The sequence below is a fragment of the Pimephales promelas genome, chromosome 2, assembly GCF_988280905.1.
Source record: "Pimephales promelas chromosome 2, fPimPro1.hap1.1, whole genome shotgun sequence".
NCBI classification, from domain to species: Eukaryota; Metazoa; Chordata; class Actinopteri; order Cypriniformes; family Leuciscidae; genus Pimephales; species Pimephales promelas.
The window spans coordinates 18,492,058-18,515,395 of NC_142770.1; the positions used below are offsets into that span (position 1 = coordinate 18,492,058).

Sequence of the window (23,338 nt, forward strand, 5' to 3'; positions counted from 1 at the left end):
TTAGCATACTGCTAGCTTAGCATAATGCTAGCTTAGCACACTGCTAGCATAGCATTCTATCTTATCCTGTATTAAACATTTTTATTTCACGGGGTCTTTAAAAGATTCATGCATCCTGTTTTCCAGTCACAGAAGTAACCTGAAATATTTAGATGTTCACCAACCCGAGGCCGGAACATAAACCGAGACCACCTGGAATGAATTCACATTCTGATCCGGTCTTGATGTTCTCCATGGAGTGAGTTTGAAAACAATCCAATTTTGATTTTTGGTTTAAACCTAGCATTTCAGAAGATTTATTCGCGCTTTGATAAGACATGAGCCTCATCCTAAGTTAATTTACCATACATGTACAGTATGGTTGTTGGATATGAAGTTTTTATTTAGATGGACGCCGATACCTTCAAGACGATTCCAATTACATTTCCATTTCAACAATCCTTTTTGGTCCGAGGATTTGTACGTGTGTAAATTTTGTTGTATTTTTGTCAAATTTTGTCAGTTTGGTAATTTTGTACAAATTCCTGGGCAGAGAGACTGTTATACAGAGGCAGATGGAGAGAAAGGGGGTTTATTAGTCATTTGTGTCAGAGGGGCATGTTGGGTCGTTGGGGATAAAGTGTAAGGAGAGGCAGAACGCTGATTCAAGGGGCAGGACCGCAGGTCAGAGTCACTCTGCACTAGGAACGGTTTGTAGCTGGAGCTGCTTGGTGTCATTGTTGGTATCTGTCTCAAAGGGGTCCTGGGGGTGACCTGCTGTAAGGACAGAGAGGGAAATAATTCCCACTTCTTCTTTTTTTAAAAGTTGTTTCCAATCACAGAACTGTTCAGTGTTCCCATCTGAAACCATGTAGGTAAATTTGACATGTCTTTTTGTTTGGAAATACACAAAGTTTCTTCTAAAGAATTAAATCTTTTAAGTTTAGCTGGATTTGGCCATTTAATCAGGCAGGTATGGTACCAGCAGGGGGTGACTATGGGAGTTATCTCACACCAAAAGGTCATCTCGACAGACGCCTCCAACTCAGGTTGGGGCGGCCTTTTCTAGGGCAGACCGGTCTTTGGCCTGTGGTCAGACCAAGAGAAACACCTTCATATAAACTGTCTGGAGATACTGGCGGTCATGAATGCACTGGAGCGCTTCCCGTTCATACAGGACCAACACGTTCTAGTCTGCTCATACATCATGTCTCATACATCATGTCTGTCAGATCTAGGAGCCGCTGCGATCTGATGGAACGCCTCCTTGTTTGGGCATAGCACTTTCTGCGCTTGCTGAGAGCGGCGCATGTGCCAGGGTTTCTGAACGACGGCCCGGACAGACTGTCCAGGGACAATATTCCCCCAGGGGAGTGCTCTCTACACCCCCAAACAGTCCAGTTGATATGGTGGCTTTTTGGCAGAGCGGAAGTTGACCTATTTGCGTCAAAGGACAACGCTCATTGCCCAGTGTTCTTCTCAAAGAACGAGGATGCGCTGGCCCAAACCTGGCCCAGCCGCCCACTGTCTGCTTTCCCTCCGGCCTCGGTGTTACGACAGGTAATCAAGAGAATCAGGGAAATGCACCGCCCAGTGCTCCTCATAGCCCCGCAATGGGAGAACCAAACATGGTTCCCTGACCCAAACATGGTTCCCTGGCTGTGTCACACACAGCCCCGTGGCCAATCCCAACGAGGAGAGATGCCCGACCAGTCATTAGGAAGGAACGAGCTGGTCATATGCTTCCTTAGAGGAGCCAGAAGGATGAACCCACCGCGCCCCCCTTCAATTACTATTTGGCATCTCTCTGTGGTCCTAGAGGCCCTGAAGACGCATCCCTTTGAACTATTAGATTCTGCGAATCTAAAGTGCCTCTCGCTCAAAACCATTTTTCTTTTGGCTCTGTCATCAGTCAAACATGTGGGGGACTATCTGTTAGCACCGCGTGTCTAGAGTTTGGCCCGATTGACAGGTTATTTTTCTGTTGGCACTGCCAGTATCTGACAACGAGAGCAGCGCCAGCCCTCTTCTGCCCCGTTAGGGCGATGAGAGCTTACATTACGCGCTCCACCTCTTTCAGATGCTCAGAGCAGTTTTTCGTTTAGTTTGGAGGGCGCACCAAGGGTCTCGCCGTCTCGAAACAGTCCCTATCCAGATGGATCGTGGACGTTATTGCTGCCGCTGCCGTTGAAAGGTCTGCAATGCCTTCTGAGCATCAGGGCTCATTGCACTAGAGGCATGACCTCGTCGTGGGCATGGTCCAGCGGATTTTCCATTCACGACATCCGTATGGCGGCAGGTTGGGCCTCCCCGTCTACATTTGTGAGGTTTTTATAACATGGAAGTTCCCGCCTTTCAGGCTAGACTTCTGTTAGTCTAAGATGTGTATGTGTATGTTCATGCTTATGCGCAGGGTACGTTCAACTTATTAGCTCTTCTGGTTGAGCTGCACTGATATGTCATTGCGTGTTTATTCTGTACAATTCTGACATTTTTTTCCTCACACAATTCTGACTTTTTCTCAGAATTCCGTATATTCTCGCTATATTATCTCGCAATTCTGAAATGTTTTTCATTCTATTGCGAGTTTTATCTCGCTTTTCTCGCTATTCAGAATTTTTACTTTGCAATCGCGAGTTATAAAATCCAAATTTTGAAAATTTTAAAATAAAATTTGGAGGAAAAGACGATTGACTTTTTTTCTCAGAAATGTGAGTTTTTATCTTGCAATTCTGACTTTATAACACACAATTGTGTGAAAAAAGTCAGAATTGCAAAGTAAAAAAGTCGCAATTACCTTTTTAATTTTTATTTAGTGGCGTAAACAAGCTTCCATAGCATCGGCTATCGGCCAAAAACGGTTGAAAATATCAGCATATACAGTAGGGTATCGGCAAAAATCCTATAATGTGCATCTCTAGTTAAATATTTTTACACTAATCATCAACCCTGTAATATTTATTTATTTGTATTTCTTTCAATTACACAGTGATAGTACCATGGATTTAAACCATTGTATATTAGCTACTTTAAAGGATGGATATTTTATCTTTAAAGGATGGATATTCAAAATTTTATGGTTACAAGATTTAAAAAAAAAAATGTAGTCGGGTTTGGTTCACTTCACTTCATTAAATTACAAATTAGGTACAAATTTACAGTTTACAGTGTTTTTTTTTTTCCGATTATTAGATCAGGTAGAACTACTTATTCCAAGTAACATATCCAAACTTTATAGTTTACTTCATAAGTCTGTCATTACATTTGACATACATAAGACTGAGAAACCATTGAGAAACAGTCCCTGATACTCCGAGCCCGAGGCGGGAAAATAGTTTTTTGAAAGTTCAGCAGTAACCTTTGCAACTGAAAGGAAAAGAACTGACATTTGAATCTGCACTTTTTCTAAAAAAGATAGCCTGAAGATAACAGAATAGACATCCGCTCGTTTCTTATTCTGATCGTTTTTAGCTGTCTTTTACACCCAATAGAATGAATTCCTCTTATTCAGCACAAAGATTTACATCCGCGCAAAGCAAATCAAAGGAGAAACCAACAATATGTTGGGGAGGAGGAACCGTATAGCCTCACACGACAAAAAGACAGCTTGCGTAGAGTTAGAGGAGAGAGAGAGAGTGTGTATGTCCCTAATACGAGTGTGTGAACACACACACACACACAGAGCTGAACCGTGTGACCAGACAGGGGGGCGCTTCTGTTCCTTGCAGAGCTACATTTCTGTCTCTCAGTTGATGTGTGTGTGTGTGTGTATATATGTGTGTGTGAGTTTGAATCAAGCACGGCAACATGCTCTGTGGTCTACGGAGAGAAGTGAAGACCAGTTTTGGTGAGAATTGCTCTTTACTGAATTCATGGTTGATTCTAAACTAAAAGTGGATCCTTTATTTTTATACTAGAGATATGTGTGTATTCTCAGCATTGGGCAATCTGACAAAGGTGAGATGAAGTTTGCCAAAGTCTGTTTGATCTTGTTATTTGGACTGGGTTGGTTCTTCGTGAAGTTTTGAATGGGAATCTTATCTGTAGAAGTCAGTCTCAAGAGTTTATTGTCGGTGTTGTAATGCCTAATGAACGACATTTGGGAATAGTAAGGCTAACACTGACTGAATATATGTTTTCTTGTATAGTGTGTTCTTGCAGACACAATTTTTCTTCTTTTTCTTTTGCTGTAATGGTATAAATGGCATTTTGCATTTTAAAAATGTGTACTACAACAAAGTACAATTGTATTACCACAACTTTGTGGATATAGTGCAATGGTAAACAGTCTAAGTCAGTCTAAAACAATTCATATTTCACCCCAAATTTGAAAGGAACTAGAAAAACAAGAATAACAATAACTAGAATTATATATGCAAAATATAATTTCTTCATTTTTTTCCTTGACTTGGACACGATCTTAGATAATTACTTGACGTAGATAATTACCTTTTATCTACGACGTAGAAAGTACCTTGGAGTATTATGTAAATTCAATGGCATTTGAATATGGTAATTATACAGTGCCATACAAGTACCATGATGCCATCATTATACCACATTACCACAGTACTTTCTAAGGGTTGTGTAATAATGTACGAATTCTTTCCCAAAAGCTGCCGTTACGATGGCAATAAAGGGTCTTAAAAATTAAGTGCAGGACTGTCTGACTCTGTCTATCCATTGTAATTGCTGTTTCATGCGTTCAAATCGACATACAGTATCATGTATGTTTTTGCTGCTTATGAATGACAGTGTGTTTGGAGATGAAACCATATTTAAGGGCTCCGTTGAGCGAGTCAGGAGACGCTGATCTAATGAAGAGGAGCAGAGGAAGCCGTCACGCAACAGAGCTCAGTCTAATGTTCTCCCCGCGGGGGCCGGGCGCAAAGAGAGAGTGTGTGTGTGTGTGTGTGTGTGTGTTAGTAATGATGCTTAGAAACTAGCTGAGATTGAGAGATCTTATCATCCATAAGCATGCATTGCTTTTGTTACCTGAACTGGAACAAGTGTTTTCAATCCCATAATCATGTGAACAACTGTGATCCTGTAAAACATATGCATGAGAATTTGCTGATTTACACTCTTAATAATGGTTCTTTATTGGAATCAAATTGAAAACGCAAGCTTTTGAAAACAGTGCACGTTTTTTAAAACGATACCGTTATCGGCTCTGGGTAAACTACAAAAATGCGAATTTGTGAAAACGGTGACATCATGTCCATGTGTATTACATTGAGCGCATTGTAAAAAAAAAAAAGTCTTGAGCGCATTGTGTTTCTTTACAAAGTGACATCGCCAACTACTGGCATGGAGTGAAAAACAGCATTTTTTTCGTAGATCTGTGTGAACACAGGGAAAAACGTTTCAGAAACTTCCCAAGACGACTTAAATACACCTGTTATTCTGTGGAACACAAAACACTTTTTTTCTTGACAAATAATTTATTTCGCTCAATTATGTCTCTCAACAGAAGTAAAATTGTCATCTCAGATGTATGCTGACACCTGGTGGTGTGGATGCCACTACGTGCAAAATGAATAGTTTTTTTGTACTTGATTCACAGTCATCCATGTTTCATTTATTCCAAGATAACAGCATGGCTTATCAAGCCTTCTTAGCAAATTAATCTTTTTTTGGCTTGTCATGTGATCTCAACATGGCCGCCACCATGAGGTGACCCACTTTGTGTAAAACAAAGTTGTTTTTTCTAGGTTTTTTGGTATAACTAGAAACTTTATCTCATGTGAGTCTGTATTCTCATTAATATTAAGGTATTTATTTCTGTATTTTCAGACAAACTGATTTTCCCGCCCCAAACTCACACCATTGGTTGAAAAGAATCAACATCGTGAATCTTAGTAAAAAAGTGGGCTGTCGCATGTTTCAAATTTGACAAAATTTCAAGCACTATTTTTATAATGAAATTTTTTTCTAATCTTGACAAAACCCATGTTGTTGGAAAGGTCTGAAACTCAAGATTCCATATTTGAATATTTGTTTTGTGAAGGTTATATGGACAGAAATATATTCATTTTTGACAGGCGAACGCATCAACACGTTTTAGAACTGGGTGGGTATCATTGGTATAGCACCTAAACAAAATCTCACAAAAACCTCAATTTCTTTTATATCAACTTCAAAATTGGAGCAAAACTTGGCTAGACATACACCTTTAATTTTATAGCAATTTTATAGCCCAAATTATTACTTCAAACTTCTATAACTTTTTTTAGTGTGCTATTACTATTACTAATACTAATAATCTGATCTGCTACACAGTTTCTAAGTACTTGTATTTTACTGTTAAATGCTTCAAATTCAAACATTTCCATTTCCAACACAAACTAGATTTTTCAAACTTTAAAAGCTCAACATTTGATTGAACCCAATAAAAGTGAATATCCATGATAATTGCAATCAAATAATCCATCTTTAAGCACTTGAACAAACAGCGATTACGCCAACGGCCACCTTTCTCCACCGCCCACACAATGGTTTGACACAACTTATAATGTGGAAGAGCACAGTGTCCTCCTTTTCTGTCTTTCCTGTGACTAATCTCCCATTTACATTTTGAAACTGCTCATTATACTAATTGTGCCTTGTTTGTCCAGCTGCTGCTTTGCTTGTTGCATTGAGTTATTCAGAGGAAAATGAGTTATAGCGATGGAAGGTGGAATAGGTGTAATTATATGTTTTTAAAGTACAACTCTTTAAATTATAATGGGTGTAATCATTGCGTTTTGTAGCACTGTGAATTACTTCGCAACGGTGGCAAGTAATGACAAGTTTGATGAGAAAAGACGAAGCAAGTGTTGAACGTGCCCTGAATTAGAACGCTTTGTCTTTCTCAGCACCTCAGGGAGAATTGTCCACAACTCTTTGCTCAATTAATAGTCTTTCTTCGGAATAAGAAACTCCTGGTGAATATGAAACGAGCTTTGTGCCAAGGATACAGTGCACTTGTATCATTACAGCTCTGTAATTTTCAGGAATTAATACATCTGTCACGCACAGTTTTTCTGTATAATTATTAGTCTTCTTGGGTTTCAATAAACTATACACCTTTTTAAATGACTCATTCTGCATTATAGACACTGGTTGGAAATCATTAGATTTTATTTTTTTTTCATTACAAGTAATTGTATTCTATTATTTTAATAAGGGTCAATTTGTATAGCATTTAGTATTCTGAACTTCTAAACCTGGTAATTGTTTTTAACTAATCTAGGCCAAATATTAATATATGCAGCTTTGTTTTCAATCCCATGAAATACAGTACAACATTGAATTGGACAGCCAATATAAACACGACAGGGGTTTGCTTGTACCTATCTGGCCATCTACTCTCTCCTGATGTCAGGTTGTTAGTTTGTCTGTTTAAATTTATGGGCATGTCCCGAGGGTGGTAATGCATTACATCTCCCGTGGTTAGCGGGAGACAGCCAGAAGGAGGGGTCAGGGGTTAACATCCTGAAATTTGTTCCCTGTTAAACTTCCTACACCCCTGTTGTCAGACGAATAGCTGTCTTACATCACCTTATAACAGTCTTAGAAAGGGCATCTAATAGCATCTTACCTTTTTTGTCAGGGCAATTTAGACTGTTCCTGCAGAGATTAAGCATTGTAACAACATCCAGTCATACAAAATGGGTTTTTCACTGTTTCTTAAAATATAGCCTATGTCCCGCGAATTTATCAGCTGTCAGTTAAGTTAGCATAATTTCCACTTTGTTAGAGTATCAGCAAAATGTTAACTACAACTATAGATTAATATATCTGTGCAGTTTTTTCACATCAGTCTAAAATACTGCCTTGGACATCTGTTTTTATAGTTCTGTAACCTTTTTACAATCAGTCCAAAATGCTAAATACAAAGCCAAAACACGTTTCTAAATGAATTGATCAAATAATGTTTGATGTTAGCATACGCTAACAAGAAGCTAACAAAGTGGTACTCTAAGCATAAAAAGACAAAAAATGCACAAATATTGAGTAAATTGATACCAATACTGTCTGACGTTAACATGTTGCTAAGCTAACAACGTGGTTGTAGCTACTTAATATGTATGTGGTGGGTGCGGGAGGCGTAGTTTTGTGAGATCGGTTACAGAAAAGAGAGCCGGAAGATGTTAAGTGTGAATATGACAAATATCTGTGTCTTGTTTCAGTAATTGGTATGGAGAGACCAGATAAAATCTACCGGGAAACAAGAGATGAGAGAGACCAAGAGAGAAAACTGTTCTTCTGAAGCTCACATAGCACACGCAAATGTCGGCTACTCGTTAGCATGTTGCTAAACTAACAATCATGTGCTACAGTAAGTTTAATATCTAGCCCACACAAATCCCAGATAGCAAACTGACATTGAATCAACGTGGAAATATGACATCGAAACAACGTTGATCTGACATTGTTTTGCTCATCGATTTAACATTGAACCAACGTCAGATGCGTCATTCTTTCAAAACTAACGGAAAATCAACTTGAAATCAACGCGTTGTTTCAACGTTATGAAAGCAAACCAATTTTCGATTTCATTTAGCTTTGAAGAATGCCGCGTCTGACGTTGGTTCAACGTTAATTCGATGAGCAAATCAACGTTGTTTCAATGTCATGAGAGACGTCGTTTCCACGTTGATTCAATGTCAGTTTGCTGTCTGGGATATGTTTACTTTAGACTTTACTCTCAAATTATTACACTATGTTTTGATGTTAACATTTTACTAAGCTAACAACGTAGTATTCTAGAGAGCATAAATATAGCTTATTATGTATTTTGCTACTTTTCATTATTGTATTTTCCACCATATTGGATGAACGTTTTGGAGCTTTGCAATCCATTCTGATATTGACTATTATAAGAACAATCAATGCTGGCTGCTTAATTTAGCTATACAACCATAAGGTTGTCACCTATACATTTTGGAATAGGTAGCTGTCAAATGTTGTCTTGGTAGGAACACACTAGGTTTTGTAATGGACCCAAAATCTTTGCTTTTCCTCGCCTGCAATGCTAATTAGCATGTTTGATTTGAAAACCATCTTATTTGTTTAGTCCAAGGCACGTCCAATGCATATTTAAAAGGAACAGCTGTGCACACATGAAAGGATCTGATTGGCAGCTGTGGGGCTTAATGGTGTACTGTAAAATACTGGTTTGGGTTAATGTACCTGTAAATATTGCTAAGTGCTATTGCGTTGCATTAAACAAATGGATATTTAAAACAAAACAGTGGGAGGTAGAGTGCTGTCAAACGCAATGAACCCTTTTATCAAATACCCCTCCATCAAGATTTTGGCCACAGAAAGCTTCAAGAATGTACTAGATAATGATGATGTCTGGATCATTAACTACAGAATGATGGGATGGAATAAGTATATTATAAGTAAACTTATTCAAGGAATATCTCCCTCCATTGCTGAACTTAAAATGACCCAACTCCCTAAACCCAAATCGCCTGAAAAAACTTCCAGTCCTAGTTTGTTCATGCCCAGAAACCCTCTTCCACATCGCTCTGTTCCCATACTCCCCAGGAAATATGAAAAATGTCAATGTGCATAATGACAATGTGGCACCGCTCAGAGGGCAAACTGCAGGGTTCCCAGTGCGGTCTTTGTGCAGACGTGCTTTGATCTAAAACCCTGGTTCCTACTCACCTCCACATGGTTACAAAGAGCATTTATTTCAGAGGCCTAGACATAAGGGTGGTGAAACCTTGCTGCCGTTGTGTTCCAGAACACGCTCGCCCCCGCCAATGATTTCAGCTCAGCTCCCTGAGAGTGTTTCTGAACAAGACCCGGGATGATTACGGTGGTTAGCCGTGACAGTGTTTTAAAAGCCTTTTCTAGTAGGTTTAAAAAACCCCGTGCTGCTCATTCATAGTCATGACGTACGGGTGTTAGTTCTCACTTTTATCTTTTAAATATTGGCGGAAGTGCCTGCTTTTTGGCATGTGCGCACCCCAGGAACAGGGAATGATTATAGTTATAGGAATGCTTGGGGAGGACTAGTAGGGTCTATCCCTGCACAATAGGTTAGTATTGATGTCATGCAGGTGGTGGAGTAATAATTTATTTTAATGAAACTAGATGTTTTGCCATACGCTACTGATATGGTATCTGAGGACTATTTCTCATTTCGCTTTAAATGTTTTAAATGTTTTATTATTCCGTAGGATCACCTTCAGTTAATTAACACGATCGAGTGGAGTGAATTCAGCAATCAATGATAAGAGCTACAGATTCAGCAATCTCACCTCACTCCATTGATAGTTTAGCAGCATCCCTCCAGCCCTCCTTCTCCACACTTCCAGTCCTAAACACTTACATAGGGGGGAGTACTCTGGGTTCGGGCCAAACTCTGAGCTCGGAGCCCTCCGGACAGCACGCCGAATACGCATTAATCTAATTATATGTAAATGTGAACTCGTGAATTCCAGATTCTATCATAGGCTCGTTCTTACGTAATAGAGCATGTTCGCACAAGAACACTCTTCAAAAACGATGCTTAAAAACTCTTGACAAACTAAAAGACGTAAATGACACTTTTTTATGTATGCTAAATAAAATATACGAATTGTACTGAATGTCAGCTTGCTTATTTTGCTCAAAACAAGGATTTATAGAATCCACATGTCCTGCAAACAAGAAACTATGCTTCTAACCACAGGTCGAGAGCTGTCCTTCCAACCGTGCTACTTTGTGACGCTGTTTGTGAACAATGGTTTCGGGAAACACCGTCTCATTGCACTATGCTGTGAACAACGGAATTTGCGATAATTGTTGGCTAATAATGCTTTTGGGAAAAACACCTCAGAGGGGGAGGATGTAAGTGACGGCTTATGTCACTTCAGAGTTCCTACTGGCGGTGTCAATTCAACCAGGAAAATGGCCATACTAGGGAACATTTAGGACTGTTCTGGTGGCTAGTTCCTATCACTACCCAGGGGTGCATTTTTCTGAACAACAACGTAACTCGCTGCTTAACTACCGTAGTACGATGCATCTTTGAAGATGTCAGCTAGCCAATCACGACTGTTTCCCGAAACCATACTGTCGCAAATTGGTTGTTCAACCACGTTGGTTAATGATGTCACACAGGTGGTGGAACTTCTTTTAATGAATCTGTTTGAGATTGAATTAATGCTAGATGTTTTGTGATAAATTACAGACATGGCATCTGATGACTATTTCTCATTTTTCTCAGTTATTTTGCTTTATTTCCAGATTCTATCATAGACTCGTTGCGTACTAGAGCACGTTCGCACATGTTCGCACTATTCAAAAACGACCCTTTAAATCTCTTGACAAACTAAAAGACGTAAATTACATTTGTATGTATTCTAAATAAAAGATATAGATTATACTAAATGTCAGCTTGCTTATTTGACTTATATTGATTTATTGACTCCACATGTCATGCAAACTAGAAGCTTTGCTTCTAACCACAGGTCGAGAGCTGTCGTTCAAACCACACAACTTTGCGAAGCTGTTTGCGATTGTTCGTTGGAACGATGGTTTCGGGAAACACCGACCTGTTGAACTATGCTGATAATGACGGAAATTGCGACCCTTGTTGGCTAACGATGCTTTAGGGAAACGCACCCCAGTGCAAAAGGCTGTAATGATACCATTTTTACCCATCCGTCCAATCACGGTGGAGGAAGGGCAGGACAAATACCACACCGACCAACCAGCCTCCCTTCACCAATGGACTTGCCCTAGTTTTGCGCCGTATAGTTGCCTCGTTGATCAGCCAAAGGTGAAGTAATGTGATCAATTGTACCATTTACAAGAAAAGCCTACGTATGTACATTTGGTTTTGGGTGCGCATTGAGTTTGCTAGATTAGATACTACAGTATGTGTCTACGCGTTTTGTTGGTGTTTCTTGCAAAGTTTGAATGTGTGAGCATCTTTGTGTATGTGTGTTTTTGCAATCGGTATCACCCAAGTCGCAGGTTTCCTTCCTGGGCAAAGCTTCTGGCTGTTTGGTGCTGATAAAGGGGAGTAATTACTGGAGGACATGTGGAGTTTAAACAAAGAGAGACTTGAGCTCGCTCAGATTATGGCTACCGTATCTTCAGCTTAATTAGAGCCATTCATTTCAGCAGTTTATTTTAAAAAAAAAGGACTAACTAAACGGTGTTCTTGCTGAATAGCCTCCATTCACAATAGTCTTTTAATACAAAAATTTCTGGTGTATCATGATCTGCATATTGTTATAGTAATGTTAATTTTTGTTCTGTAATGTGCAATAATTAGTGGTGCTTTCTAAAGCAAACTTCACTGATACTATCGCTCACGAATTATAACTCAAATTATCCAGCAAATTTGTTGTCCCCTCAGATTGACATGAATAACATTACATTACATATATATTGTTTTTGTTGTTTTTTTAGTCTTTATGCATGTAGCTTTAATTTCGTTCCAGGCCCTTGAGGTGAAACTATTGGATTATTTTTATTTTATTTACCCATTTTTGTAGAATGGCACTTCAGTGCATGACAAAAAACAGATGACTGTGTGCTTTGCGAGTTAGGTACCCGTCACAGCTAAATCGCTTCCTTTGATTGGTGACTCGTGAAGGTTTCCAAAACCCTCGAGCAAGCGGATTAGACGAATGCGGCTCATGTGAATGCCGATATGCTGGAGTTTTCTTTGGGCTTGGAGGGTGTTTCGTTGGTTTGGTCTTGTGCTAGCGCTGCAAGCTAATCCCACCGTTGAGCCCTGTCAGTAATAGCTTTCACAAATACAACAATATTGCTCCCTGCAGACTGTCCTCACAATCTCACTAAGGCATGTATGTTTTTTTAGCACTTGTCTGGTCTCATTCTTTCCTGTACGAGGTATTCTATTCTGTTTTTTTATTTGGATTGGTCACACAACATGTCACATAAGGGAATTCATGAGTGCAGGAGCTTGAATGTATTGATGCATTGTGTCCTGTCTTAATGAGTTTGTGTTTTGATGCGTGCAGTTCAACGGAAAACTGCAAAAGTCAATTATGGTTATTTAGTGGTTACTTCCTAAGGCTTATGAATTTGAACAACCCCCTAATACTAAGCACTAAACTTTAGCACAATCTATTTGTGGAAAATGCTGACATTAATGAAGGTAATAAAACAATCTAGAGACCAGAATATAATTGAGATTTGAGGGTGGGCTGCTTTGAATTAGGCCATTAAGTAACCACCTAGCAAGAAGCCAATCATGCTAAATCCCCTCAAACTCAAGAACAGTATGTAAATGTGCTAATCATGCTAAAAACCCAGAACACACTAACAACAGTGTAGCAATGTGTTAATCATGCTAAAAACCCGTCACAGCCCGCCTGAATGGGAGTGGCCAGCATATATAAAGAGGGGAACAGGCTGAGCTTTTCAGCGAAACTCTTCGCATCGCTGGATTTTGAGATGCTGCCGCCGTCGAAGCAAGCGACCAAGCAAACTTAGGAAACGTCTAGAGAAGCCGGCTGTACACAATGTCCCAGTGGCTTTGGACAGGGAACGTATTGTGCGAAGAACGGGGCGTGAGAGCGTCGCCAGGGGTGAAATGATTTTTAGTAAGTGTGAGTCGCAGTGACAACGGCGGTTGTACCACCGGCTCGTTGGCTGCGAAAAACAAATCTGCATTAGCCATAACTACGGGGACTGGCAGAGTGGAAAGCTTTGACGGTGGTCCGGCCACGGTGGGGCTTAAGCATCTCTTCCTCCTTTGAGCTTCTTGGAGGACTTTGTGGGTTTAGGTTTCAACGCAATTTTAGGCCAGGGTCCCTGCGAGGGAGGCGGCCTGTGCACTATCTAGGGCGGCCGACCTGTTGGAGGCTAAACTGGGCACTGGGTGGAGCTTCGTGCAGGCTGGTCCCGAGGACGGCGTGGAGCTGAGCTCGATTGACGAGGCAGTAAAAGATTCATAGCCTGCGTGGCCTTTTGTACCTCCGAGAAGGGGTTCACGATCTGGCTAACCACTAGGCCGAAGAGGCCGGTAGGGGAGAGCGGGGCATTGAGGAAAACAGCCCGCTCGGACTCACTCATGTCGGCGAGAGTCAGTCAGAGGTGCCTCTCTGTGACAGTCAGAGAGGACATGCACCTTCCAAGGGCCTGGGCAGCGGATTTAGTTGCGCGAAGGGAGAGATCTGTCCTGCTGCGTAAATCCGTGAATCAAGCTCTTCTCATCCAAATCACAGAGGAGATTGGCTTGGAGGATCTGTAGGACTGCCATGGAGTGCAAGGCTGAGGCAGCTTGTCCGGCAGCAGCGAAAGCACGGCCGACAAGGGCTGATGTAGTCCTGCAGACTTTGGACGGGAGGGCAGCCTTTGAATGCCATCCAGAGGGCGGGCAAAGGTCCGCTGCAACCGTTTCTTCCACAGGAGGATGGAATTATACCCCTTATCGGCAAAGCCGTCAACCTGTGAGAGCGTTGAGGAGACATGAGAGTAGATTCTCATGGAGAATGGAGCATTACGCGATTTAGACAGTTCAGCGTGGAGCTCCGGCAGGAAGGGTGCAATCCTGGATGCGGGTGTTCGGCGTGAGTATGGCCGGCCTCCTGGACTGACGAGTGGTGTGAACCGGGGGGACATTGAAAGATGTTCGCATTCAGGACGGCCGCCCGAAGAGAGTGCAATGGCTGCATGCTCACGGCCCAGACAGGGGCCCAGCACAGATGAGATGGGTGTCTCTGGTGCTGAGTGGTAAATATTTTGACAAACGCCTTGTGCTCTTTTAGATATATTGGTATGTGTCGCAGTAGTGAACACACAAGGCAGAGAGAAGAAAAAAATGATACAGCTTCTCAAAATCCAGCAATGTGAAGAGTTTCACTGAAAAGATGAAAATCAGAGTTCAGCCTGTTCAGCCCCACTTTATATACGCTAGCTTCTCCCATTCTGGTGGGCTGTGATGTGTAGAGGGCTCGACATCATGCAGGGCTCACGGTAGGCTGCTGCAGTTGCCGTAGGACAGCCAATGAGCACGCTTATATAACCTGCTATGGTATGCTGTCCGTCGCACTGCGTTGACAATAAATATAAAATTAAGGATAATTTTTTGGCTTCAGATCTCGAGAAAAGATGACTTAACCCGTAGCGTAAGCAACTTACGAACCTTTCGTAACAGAACTCAGAACACCCCAGATAGCAAACTGACATTGAATCAACGGGGAAATATGACATCGGAACAATGTTGATCTGACATTGTTTTGCTCATCGAATTAACGTTGAACCAACGTCAGACGCGTCATTCTTTCAAAACTAACGGAAAATCAACTTGAAATCAACGCGTTGTTTCAGCGTTATGAAAGCAAACCAATTTTCGATTTTCATTTAGCTTTGAAGAATGCCGCGTCTGACGTTGGTTCAACGTTAATTCGATGAGCAAAATCAACGTTGTTTCAATGTCATGAGAGACGTCGTTTCCACGTTGATTCAATGTCAGTTTGCTGTCTGGGACACTAACAGTATACAAAAGCTAAACAGGATAAAAATTATTTTGAACAACTTAACAGCTTTTAATAATGCTATTTTTGTAAACCCTTGAGGAGCAACTGAGCCAATAAGCTAAACATGCTAAATTCCCCAGAGCACCCTTACAGCCATGTAACAACATGTTAAACTTGCTAAATCCCCTTTAAAATACATAACATGCTAAACATGCTAAAGCCCCACCGAACACCCTTACAACCATATAAAAACATGTTAAACTTGCTAAAGCCCCTATAAAATACATAGCATGCTAAACATGCTAAAGCCCCACCGAACACCCAAACCATATAACAACATGTTAAACTTGCTAAATCCCCTATAAAATACATAACATGCTAAACATGCTAAAGCCCCACCGAACACCCTAACCATATAACAACATGGTAAACTTGCTAAATCGCCTATAAAATACATAACATGCTAAACATGCTAAAGCCGCACCGAACACCCTTACAACATGTTAAACTTGCTAAATCCCCTATAAAACACATAGCATGCTAAACATGCTAAAGCCCCAACGAACACCCTTACAACCATATAACAACATGTTAAACTTGCTAAAGCCCCTATAAAACACATAGCATGCTAAACATGCTAAAGCCCCACCGAACACCCTAACCATATAACAACATGGTAAACTTGCTAAATCCCCTATAAAATACATAACATGCTAAACATGCTAAAGCCGCACCGAACACCCTTACAACATGTTAAACTTGCTAAAGCCCCTATAAAACACATAGCATGCTAAACATGCTAAAGCCCCAACGAACATTACAACTACATAAAAACATGCTAAACAAGCTTTTGGGATGCAGAATATTTAAACACCGTATGAATACTCAGGACATTTCCGTCACCAGTTTTGATGTTAGCGTTGTGTTTTGCGTTAAGAATGACCGGAATGAAACGCATCTGTAAAAATCTGATTGGAATTGCATTTCTAACCACCTTCATATGTGGTTTGAATCAGATTTGATTATTTTTTTTTTTTTTCAATTTTGCTGTCCAGACTTTCAAAAAAACATTTTAAACGTTCTTGAAAAAATGTGTCTTTAATTGAAGGAAAGTCACAAGCAAAAGTGTTTTGAGCTAATAATGATGGCAACAGGTGTTACCTTATTTTGGCTGAATACATTAATAGTGTTTGTCCTGCTGGCGTTAAAAGATGAACTGAATTGTGCCGAGCCGTAAGGAAGCTCCAGAGACGCTTAGTGCTAATGAGCCCAGTGCATGAGAGAAAAAAAAAACCTAATTCATGTAGAAACCTTGAAGAAATTAAAACTATGCTGCTCATGAATATTTGATCTACTCATTCAGTGCATTCAGGCGTTCGCCTTGACAGAAAACGATCCAAAATAAGTTTGTCACACAAAGGCTTTCTATTAAAAATCGCAAATGAATTTTCTGTGATTATTACCGTCAAGAGATGGCAAATCCTAATTAGCATGTCCCTGGATGCTGAGTCAAAAAGACACAAAGACGACACTACGTTTATTGTGAACTGTTTCGTCTAAGGTCTTTAGTTTTTATTGACTGTGTCTCTCACCCTACAGATGATGGGCCGTACTCTAAGGGTAACAAGGACTCGATGGGGCCAGACAACTCGCTCACATCCAGAAGACAAAGCATCCCAGGTACGCCTGACTCCCTGTCTATTCCTTCTTTTTTTGCCCACACAAATACTCCCACCATAGGCTCCGCTCCTTCAGCATCTTTTGATCTTGTGGATTCTGTCTGTCTTTTTCCATTTTGGATGTTTGAGTTCTTCTTGCCACATTGGTTTAGATGGCGGTTTGAGATGCAGAAGACTGGGGGTTCGAGGGCTTTATTACAGCTTTATCCAGATGTTTCCTGCGGTTCTCGAGAAGTGTCTGTCTGAGTCATTCTGCTACTGTAGCTGGAAGCGTTTGTTCATCCAAGACCTTTTTCTTCTTTAAGGCTAATTGGATTAGCTGACTCAACTCAAAGTGTTACTTTGGAAAAGTTTCAAAGGCCAGATATTTATTTTACATGTTGTAATAGACTTGCACATTTTGTGTGTATAATCATTTTTTAATGAAACCTACTGTACATTTAAGGGGTCCAAAGCAGTTGTAACTGTTATTTCATGCAAAACTAATAGAGAAAAATCCTGCAGTTGGATTTTTTTATTGTTATTCTTCTACTCACCAATGCTGCATTTGTTTGATAATAAATACAGTAATTGCAGTAACATTGTGGAATTTAAACAACTGTATTTTATTGTAAATGTTATTCAGTGTCACATGATCCTTCAGAAATCATTCTAATATGATGATTTGATGATCAAGAAATATTCTGATTATTAGCAATGTTGAAAACAGTTGTGCTGTTTGATATATATGTGGAAACGGTGAAAAATATTTTGTTTTATAACAACAGCCTGTACTTGAAATTATAAATTTCTCACTTTTGATCAATTTATTGTGTAAGTGTTAATTTTGTTTAAAAAATTGTAATCAAAAAAATGTATAACATAATAAAATGTATACAGAGGTTTCATTAAAAAAAAAAATGTTTACCAAAATGTCAGATTAAGGCTATATCAAGACTGATATGATAGGAATCATTATCATAGTTTCAAAACATGGAGCTGTGTGCAATCATCCATTACATTTTTACTTGTGGAAAACTTTCTCGTTTCAATCTGTTCACATTTAAACCCACACAGACACTGATTAGATTAGGCTCTGTGAGAGATTTCATAACACGGTTGGATTCAAAAGTGTAGCATTACAATTTCTGCTGCAATACTGGTGTTTGATAGATGATTTCTTTCATGTGTCTCTTGGTTTGGATTGTCTGTTTAAGAATTCATAAAGTCACAGCATGAGCTAAAGATTAGTGCAAGTTAGTTGTGGTGTAACGTTTTAAAACAATCTAGAGCATTTTGTAATATTGAGAATTCATAAAATTTCTCATCGTTAGTTAGATGGGAGAAACACAGCTCATTTGCATATCCAAGAGATTTAGTGTCATAAAACCATGTTGCCTGTTGCCATCAGTGCTGACTCTGTCTCTCTCTCTTTTTTGTGTGTGTGTTCGTGTGTGTATTTGTGCGTGTTTCTGGGCAGAAGAACTGCGTGGGGTTACACTGGTTGAGCTGATTAAGAGAGAAGGAAGCACTTTGGGTCTCACCATCTCGGGCGGCACAGATAAAGACGGTAAACCACGGGTCTCCAACCTGCGGCCAGGTGGACTTGCGGCGAGGTGAGGACTAGATCTGAAGTTAATGCAACCTTTCAGAAAATAACACAGACATGGGTAATAACATTATCAGCCAATGACAGAATCACAAAGTGATCAACTGACTCAGAAAAACACCATGCCTAGCAAAATAGGTTAGGTTGCAGTTTGCTCTTGCAATTTAAGTGTGCTAATGCTCACTAATGTGACATGCTCTTGTGTTTGTTACAACTTGCGTTTTGACACATTTCAGAATGCAGACAACCCAAATCTCCCGGAAGTTCCGGGAGTCTCCCGCACATTGATAGCGTCTCCTCGATGCCCTTAAAATCTCCTGAGATATACCTCCCTGAAATGAATTCTTGCAGGTTGGGATGTCCGAGAATGCTGCAGTGTAATTTAAGTGTGAAATTCGATGTGCCACAACCTAAAATAGAATTTTGTTGCAATCTTCTTCTCTTTTTTTCTAATTGAATTTATCTAATATAGCTAAGAGAAAATTGACAATGAAAGAAGCCAATTTATGCTTAAGCTCACTAATGTGGCAACATGTTGCGTCACAACATGCGTCTTGACGCTTTTCGGAATGTAACGATGCAACTTAAGTGTGTAGTAAGATGTGTCGGAACTTAAAATGACATCTTATCGTTACAAACATCATTTTATTTTCACATTGTTTGATTTTATGGACACAACTTTCAAAAGTCAAACATTCTCATAGCATACATATCCAATCTTATATTTTCTAGCGCAAACTGTAAGGCTAATGGTTAAGTCAGGATTAATTTATGTAGCTAACTACAAATTAAACATATCAACAATTTAACCAAATTGGCATGATTCAATCTGATGTTCTGCCATAGTTAACCTGAAAAAGAAAACTGGCTTTAGAAGCAGATAATCAATGCTAATGCTTGCTAATGTAGCAACCTGTAATTGTGTTGTTATACTTAACATTAGTGTTTAGCGTTAGCATTTTTGTCTTATTGTGGCAGTAAGCATCAATGCTCAAATGATAGAATTACTTTCAAATTAGGCTATGAAAGAGGATCTAGCTAAGTTAAACATAGCAGTAATTTAGCTAGCTTTATGTAACTAGCTCAGCCAGATTCAAACTATTGTTCTGCTATAGTTGACCTGAAAAACAAAAAACTGACCTTAGAAGCAGCTAATCAATGCTAATGCTTGCTAATGAAGCAACATGTGGTGTTGTTATACTTAACATTAGTGTTTAGCGTTAGCATTTTTGTCTTATTGTGGCAGTAAGCATCAATGCTCAAATGTTCGATAGAATTACTTTCAAATTAGGCTATGAAACAGGATCTAGTAAAGTTAAACATAGCAGTAATTTAGCTAGCTTTATGTAACTTGCTCAGCCAGATTCAAACTATTGTTCTGCTAGTTGATCTGAAAAACAAAAAACTGACCTTAGAAGCAGCTAATCAATGCTAATGCTTGCTAATGAAGCAACATGTGGTGTTGTTATACTTAACATAGTGTTTAGCGTTAGCATTTTTGTCTTATTGTGGCAGTAAGCATCAATACTCAAATGTTCGATAGAATTACTTTCAAATTAGGCTATGAAACAGGATCTAGCAAAGTTAAACATAGCAGTAATTTAGCTAGCTTTATGTAACTTGCTCAGCCAGATTCAAACTATTGTTCTGCTATAGTTGACCTGAAAAACAAAAAACTGACCTTAGAAGCAGCTAATCAATGCTAATGCTCGCTAATGAAGCAACATGTGGTGTTATTATACTTAACATTAGTGTTTAGCGTTAGCATTTTTGTCTTATTTTGGCAATATAAGCATCAATACTCAAATGTTCGATAGAATGGCTATGAAACAGGAAGCTAGCTATAAGTTAAACATAGCAGTAATTTAGCTAGCATTATGAAACTTGCTCAGCAAGATTCAAACTGTTGTTCTGCCATAGTTGACCTGAAAAAGAAAACTGACCTTAGAAGCAGCTAATCAATGCTAATGTTTGCTAATGAAGCAACATGTGGTGTTATACTTAACATTAGTGTTTAGCGTTAGCATTTTTGTCTTATTTTGGCAATAAGCATCAATACTCAAATGTTCGATAGAATGGCTATGAAACAGGAAGCTAGCTATAAGTTAAAAATAGCAGTAATTTAGCTAGCTTTATGTAACTTGCTCAGCAAGATTCAAACTGTTGTTCTGCCATTACATTAGTTGACTAAAAAGAGAAAACTTACCAGAGAAGCAGCCAATTTCTACAATGTACTTGTGTTGCATTATGACTAACATTCGGACACATTTCGAAACACAGCAGTGCATAAATCGAGCGTGTAGCTAGAAGCCTTATTCACATACATGGGTAGATGTGATGCGATAAATTGGCAACACATTTCTTTTCCCTCATACTCACAATTGATTTAACTCATTTCAGGGATGCTCGTGCTACATGAGGATGTTATGGAGCACGTCTGGGCTGATGACACATTTTTGTCAGGCATCATTGTGCACACTCATGTACGCCCAGAGGACAAAGGGAATGAATAGCATTCATTTGTCTAATTAGCATCTAAATGAGAATATTTATACTCCCTGTGGAGTGTTCAACAACAGATAAGGAGTTCTTACTTTGCATTTACTTTCCATTCAAAATTAATTTTCTATGTTTTTGTGACCATTGACGGAAAGTTTCTCTAGACCGTCAGACGTAATCTTGTTAATTTCTCTGCATTGACTGTTCAATGCTAACAAAGCTAATTAAGGCAAATGTTTGAAAAGCCAACTTTTACGGTGTTAAACTAAATATGGTGTGTCAAAATGTTTGCAGGTATTAGTTAAACTGTTAATTAATTAAAAAATATTCAGTAATTACAATACAAAACTGTGATGTTTGCTAAGGCAAGTCTTACTATTGCTAATGTTACAATTAGGGATTTCAACAAACCCATAATCCTCCTAAGTACTATTCTGTGATTATTCTGATGTGTCTCAGGAGTGATCAACTCAATGTGGGAGACTACATCAAGTCAGTCAATGGCATCAACTTGACCAAGCTGCGTCACGACGAGATCATCAGTCTGCTAAAGAACGTAGGCGAGCGCGTTGTGCTGGAAGTGGAGTATGAACTGCCTTCAGCTGGTAGGAAGTTGAGTATTCTGACTTTTGCCTGTGTTGTGGCATGTCCCCAATTTAACCCTGGTCTGAACCAATCCCAGACCTCATAAATATCATCTAGAAAATGTTTGTTTTGCATGAGTATGTAGCCAAATTGGAAGTGAACTTCAGGTTGTGTGATATAATTATACATAGTAATGCAGACTGCATGGCCGCATGTTGAAAGCATTTTTTGATGTTGATGAAAATATTCTCTCATATGACCTTATCATGCAGAGACATCTTTAAGTATAAGATTGGGTGGCCAATTCTTTCGAAAAGTTAAACGCTTTGATGAACGCTTTCAAAATCATGGCGGGCATAGCATCATTAGCTTGACCAATGGGGTGAATTTGGGGCTGAAGGGCAGAGCTCTTGAAATGGGCACTTTGGAGAGATCTGGGCACTTTGGAGAGATCAGGGCACTTGTGGGTCATAATGTAGGAACGCACTTGGTAAAGGGAGTAATTAAAGACATATAATTTTGCGACATGAAGGGATTCAGTTGTTCACTTTTGTTTGAAACATCCCCACAAATGGCATCCCCTTCCCAAGGTGCCGTTCAGGGGGCAGAAATAGGCATTTGGAATTTACCCTTTGTCATTAATTTTGCCGTTTTGTTGCTGGGGGCCCAGAAATAACACACTTCAACCCTGTCTGCCATTGGTAATGCAAATATAGTCATATCCCAAACTCACGCCATTGATTAAACCATTGTTGCTGGCTCAGACTGGTCGCGATGCTCAAACAAACAGAGCAATGTCTTGAAAGCTCCACATAGGGCACTTTTTGGCAATATTAGCCTACAAATGGCTTACTTATTACAAAATTACTGTAATGAAGTCAGATGTTATGGGAAGAAAGGGGGTGGGAACTGCCTAACATTTAAACGAATCAACAACAAAATGAAAGTAAAAGATAGCAGCCCCTCACAAACGACTGCTGTCACATAATAAAACAAACAAAACTCAAGTCCAGGCCTGTACTGATCATAGAAATTTCGAGCATACCGTAAAATTTCAAATAATAGCCCGGGCTTTTATTTTCCCAAATCGTCAAACTGATTAACTAATTTGATTAATATGCGCGAGGGAGAAAGAGCAATACAGCGCTCGTGTTGTTTAAAGACATGACAGTGCGCGTTGCTTTGGCGGCCGCCAAAAAGTGGACGATCTGACGGAAGATTTTTAGAAGATTAACAACCCGAAACTAAAAAAAACAGACCCAACCTCGATTTGAGATTGGCTTTTATTTACCCAAACCTGCAGCCACACCAGGCGTATAAAAGAGACAGGCATCTATTTGGGACTCAGCTATTATTTGAAGTTTTACGGTAGTTGGCTAACAATGTTTTTGGGAAATGCATTTTGGTCAATTGGATCTGTAATTCAGGGTACGTGCATACGACAACTACTGTATATACATAAAACTGAGTTTTTCCTTCGAGTTTTCTGCGTACAGACGACTCATGTCAAAATGATCCTTAAACGAATAAAAACCCTGTATTCAGCTGCCTGGCCATTAGTT

The 23,338-nt window shown here is 39.6% G+C and overlaps 1 protein-coding gene across 6 annotated transcripts in view; it reads left to right on the top strand.

Annotated features, from left to right (window-relative positions):
* The window catches only part of grip2b (glutamate receptor interacting protein 2b), a 109,282-nt gene that overhangs the window by 46,888 nt on the left and 39,056 nt on the right, over nt 1–23,338 (top strand). For 4 of the 6 annotated variants that reach the window (XM_089117515.1, XM_089117503.1, XM_089117517.1 and 1 more), the window contains exons 2-4: nt 17,025–17,105; nt 18,564–18,699; nt 21,651–21,796. In XM_089117515.1, coding sequence (XP_088973641.1) covers nt 17,025–17,105; nt 18,564–18,699; nt 21,651–21,796 — 363 coding nt within the window. Of the gene's footprint in view, nt 1–3,693; nt 3,827–17,024; nt 17,106–18,563; nt 18,700–21,650; nt 21,797–23,338 lie in introns of those variants that run through there. The other 2 variants (XM_089117524.1, XM_089117509.1) reach the window with 2 other exon arrangements.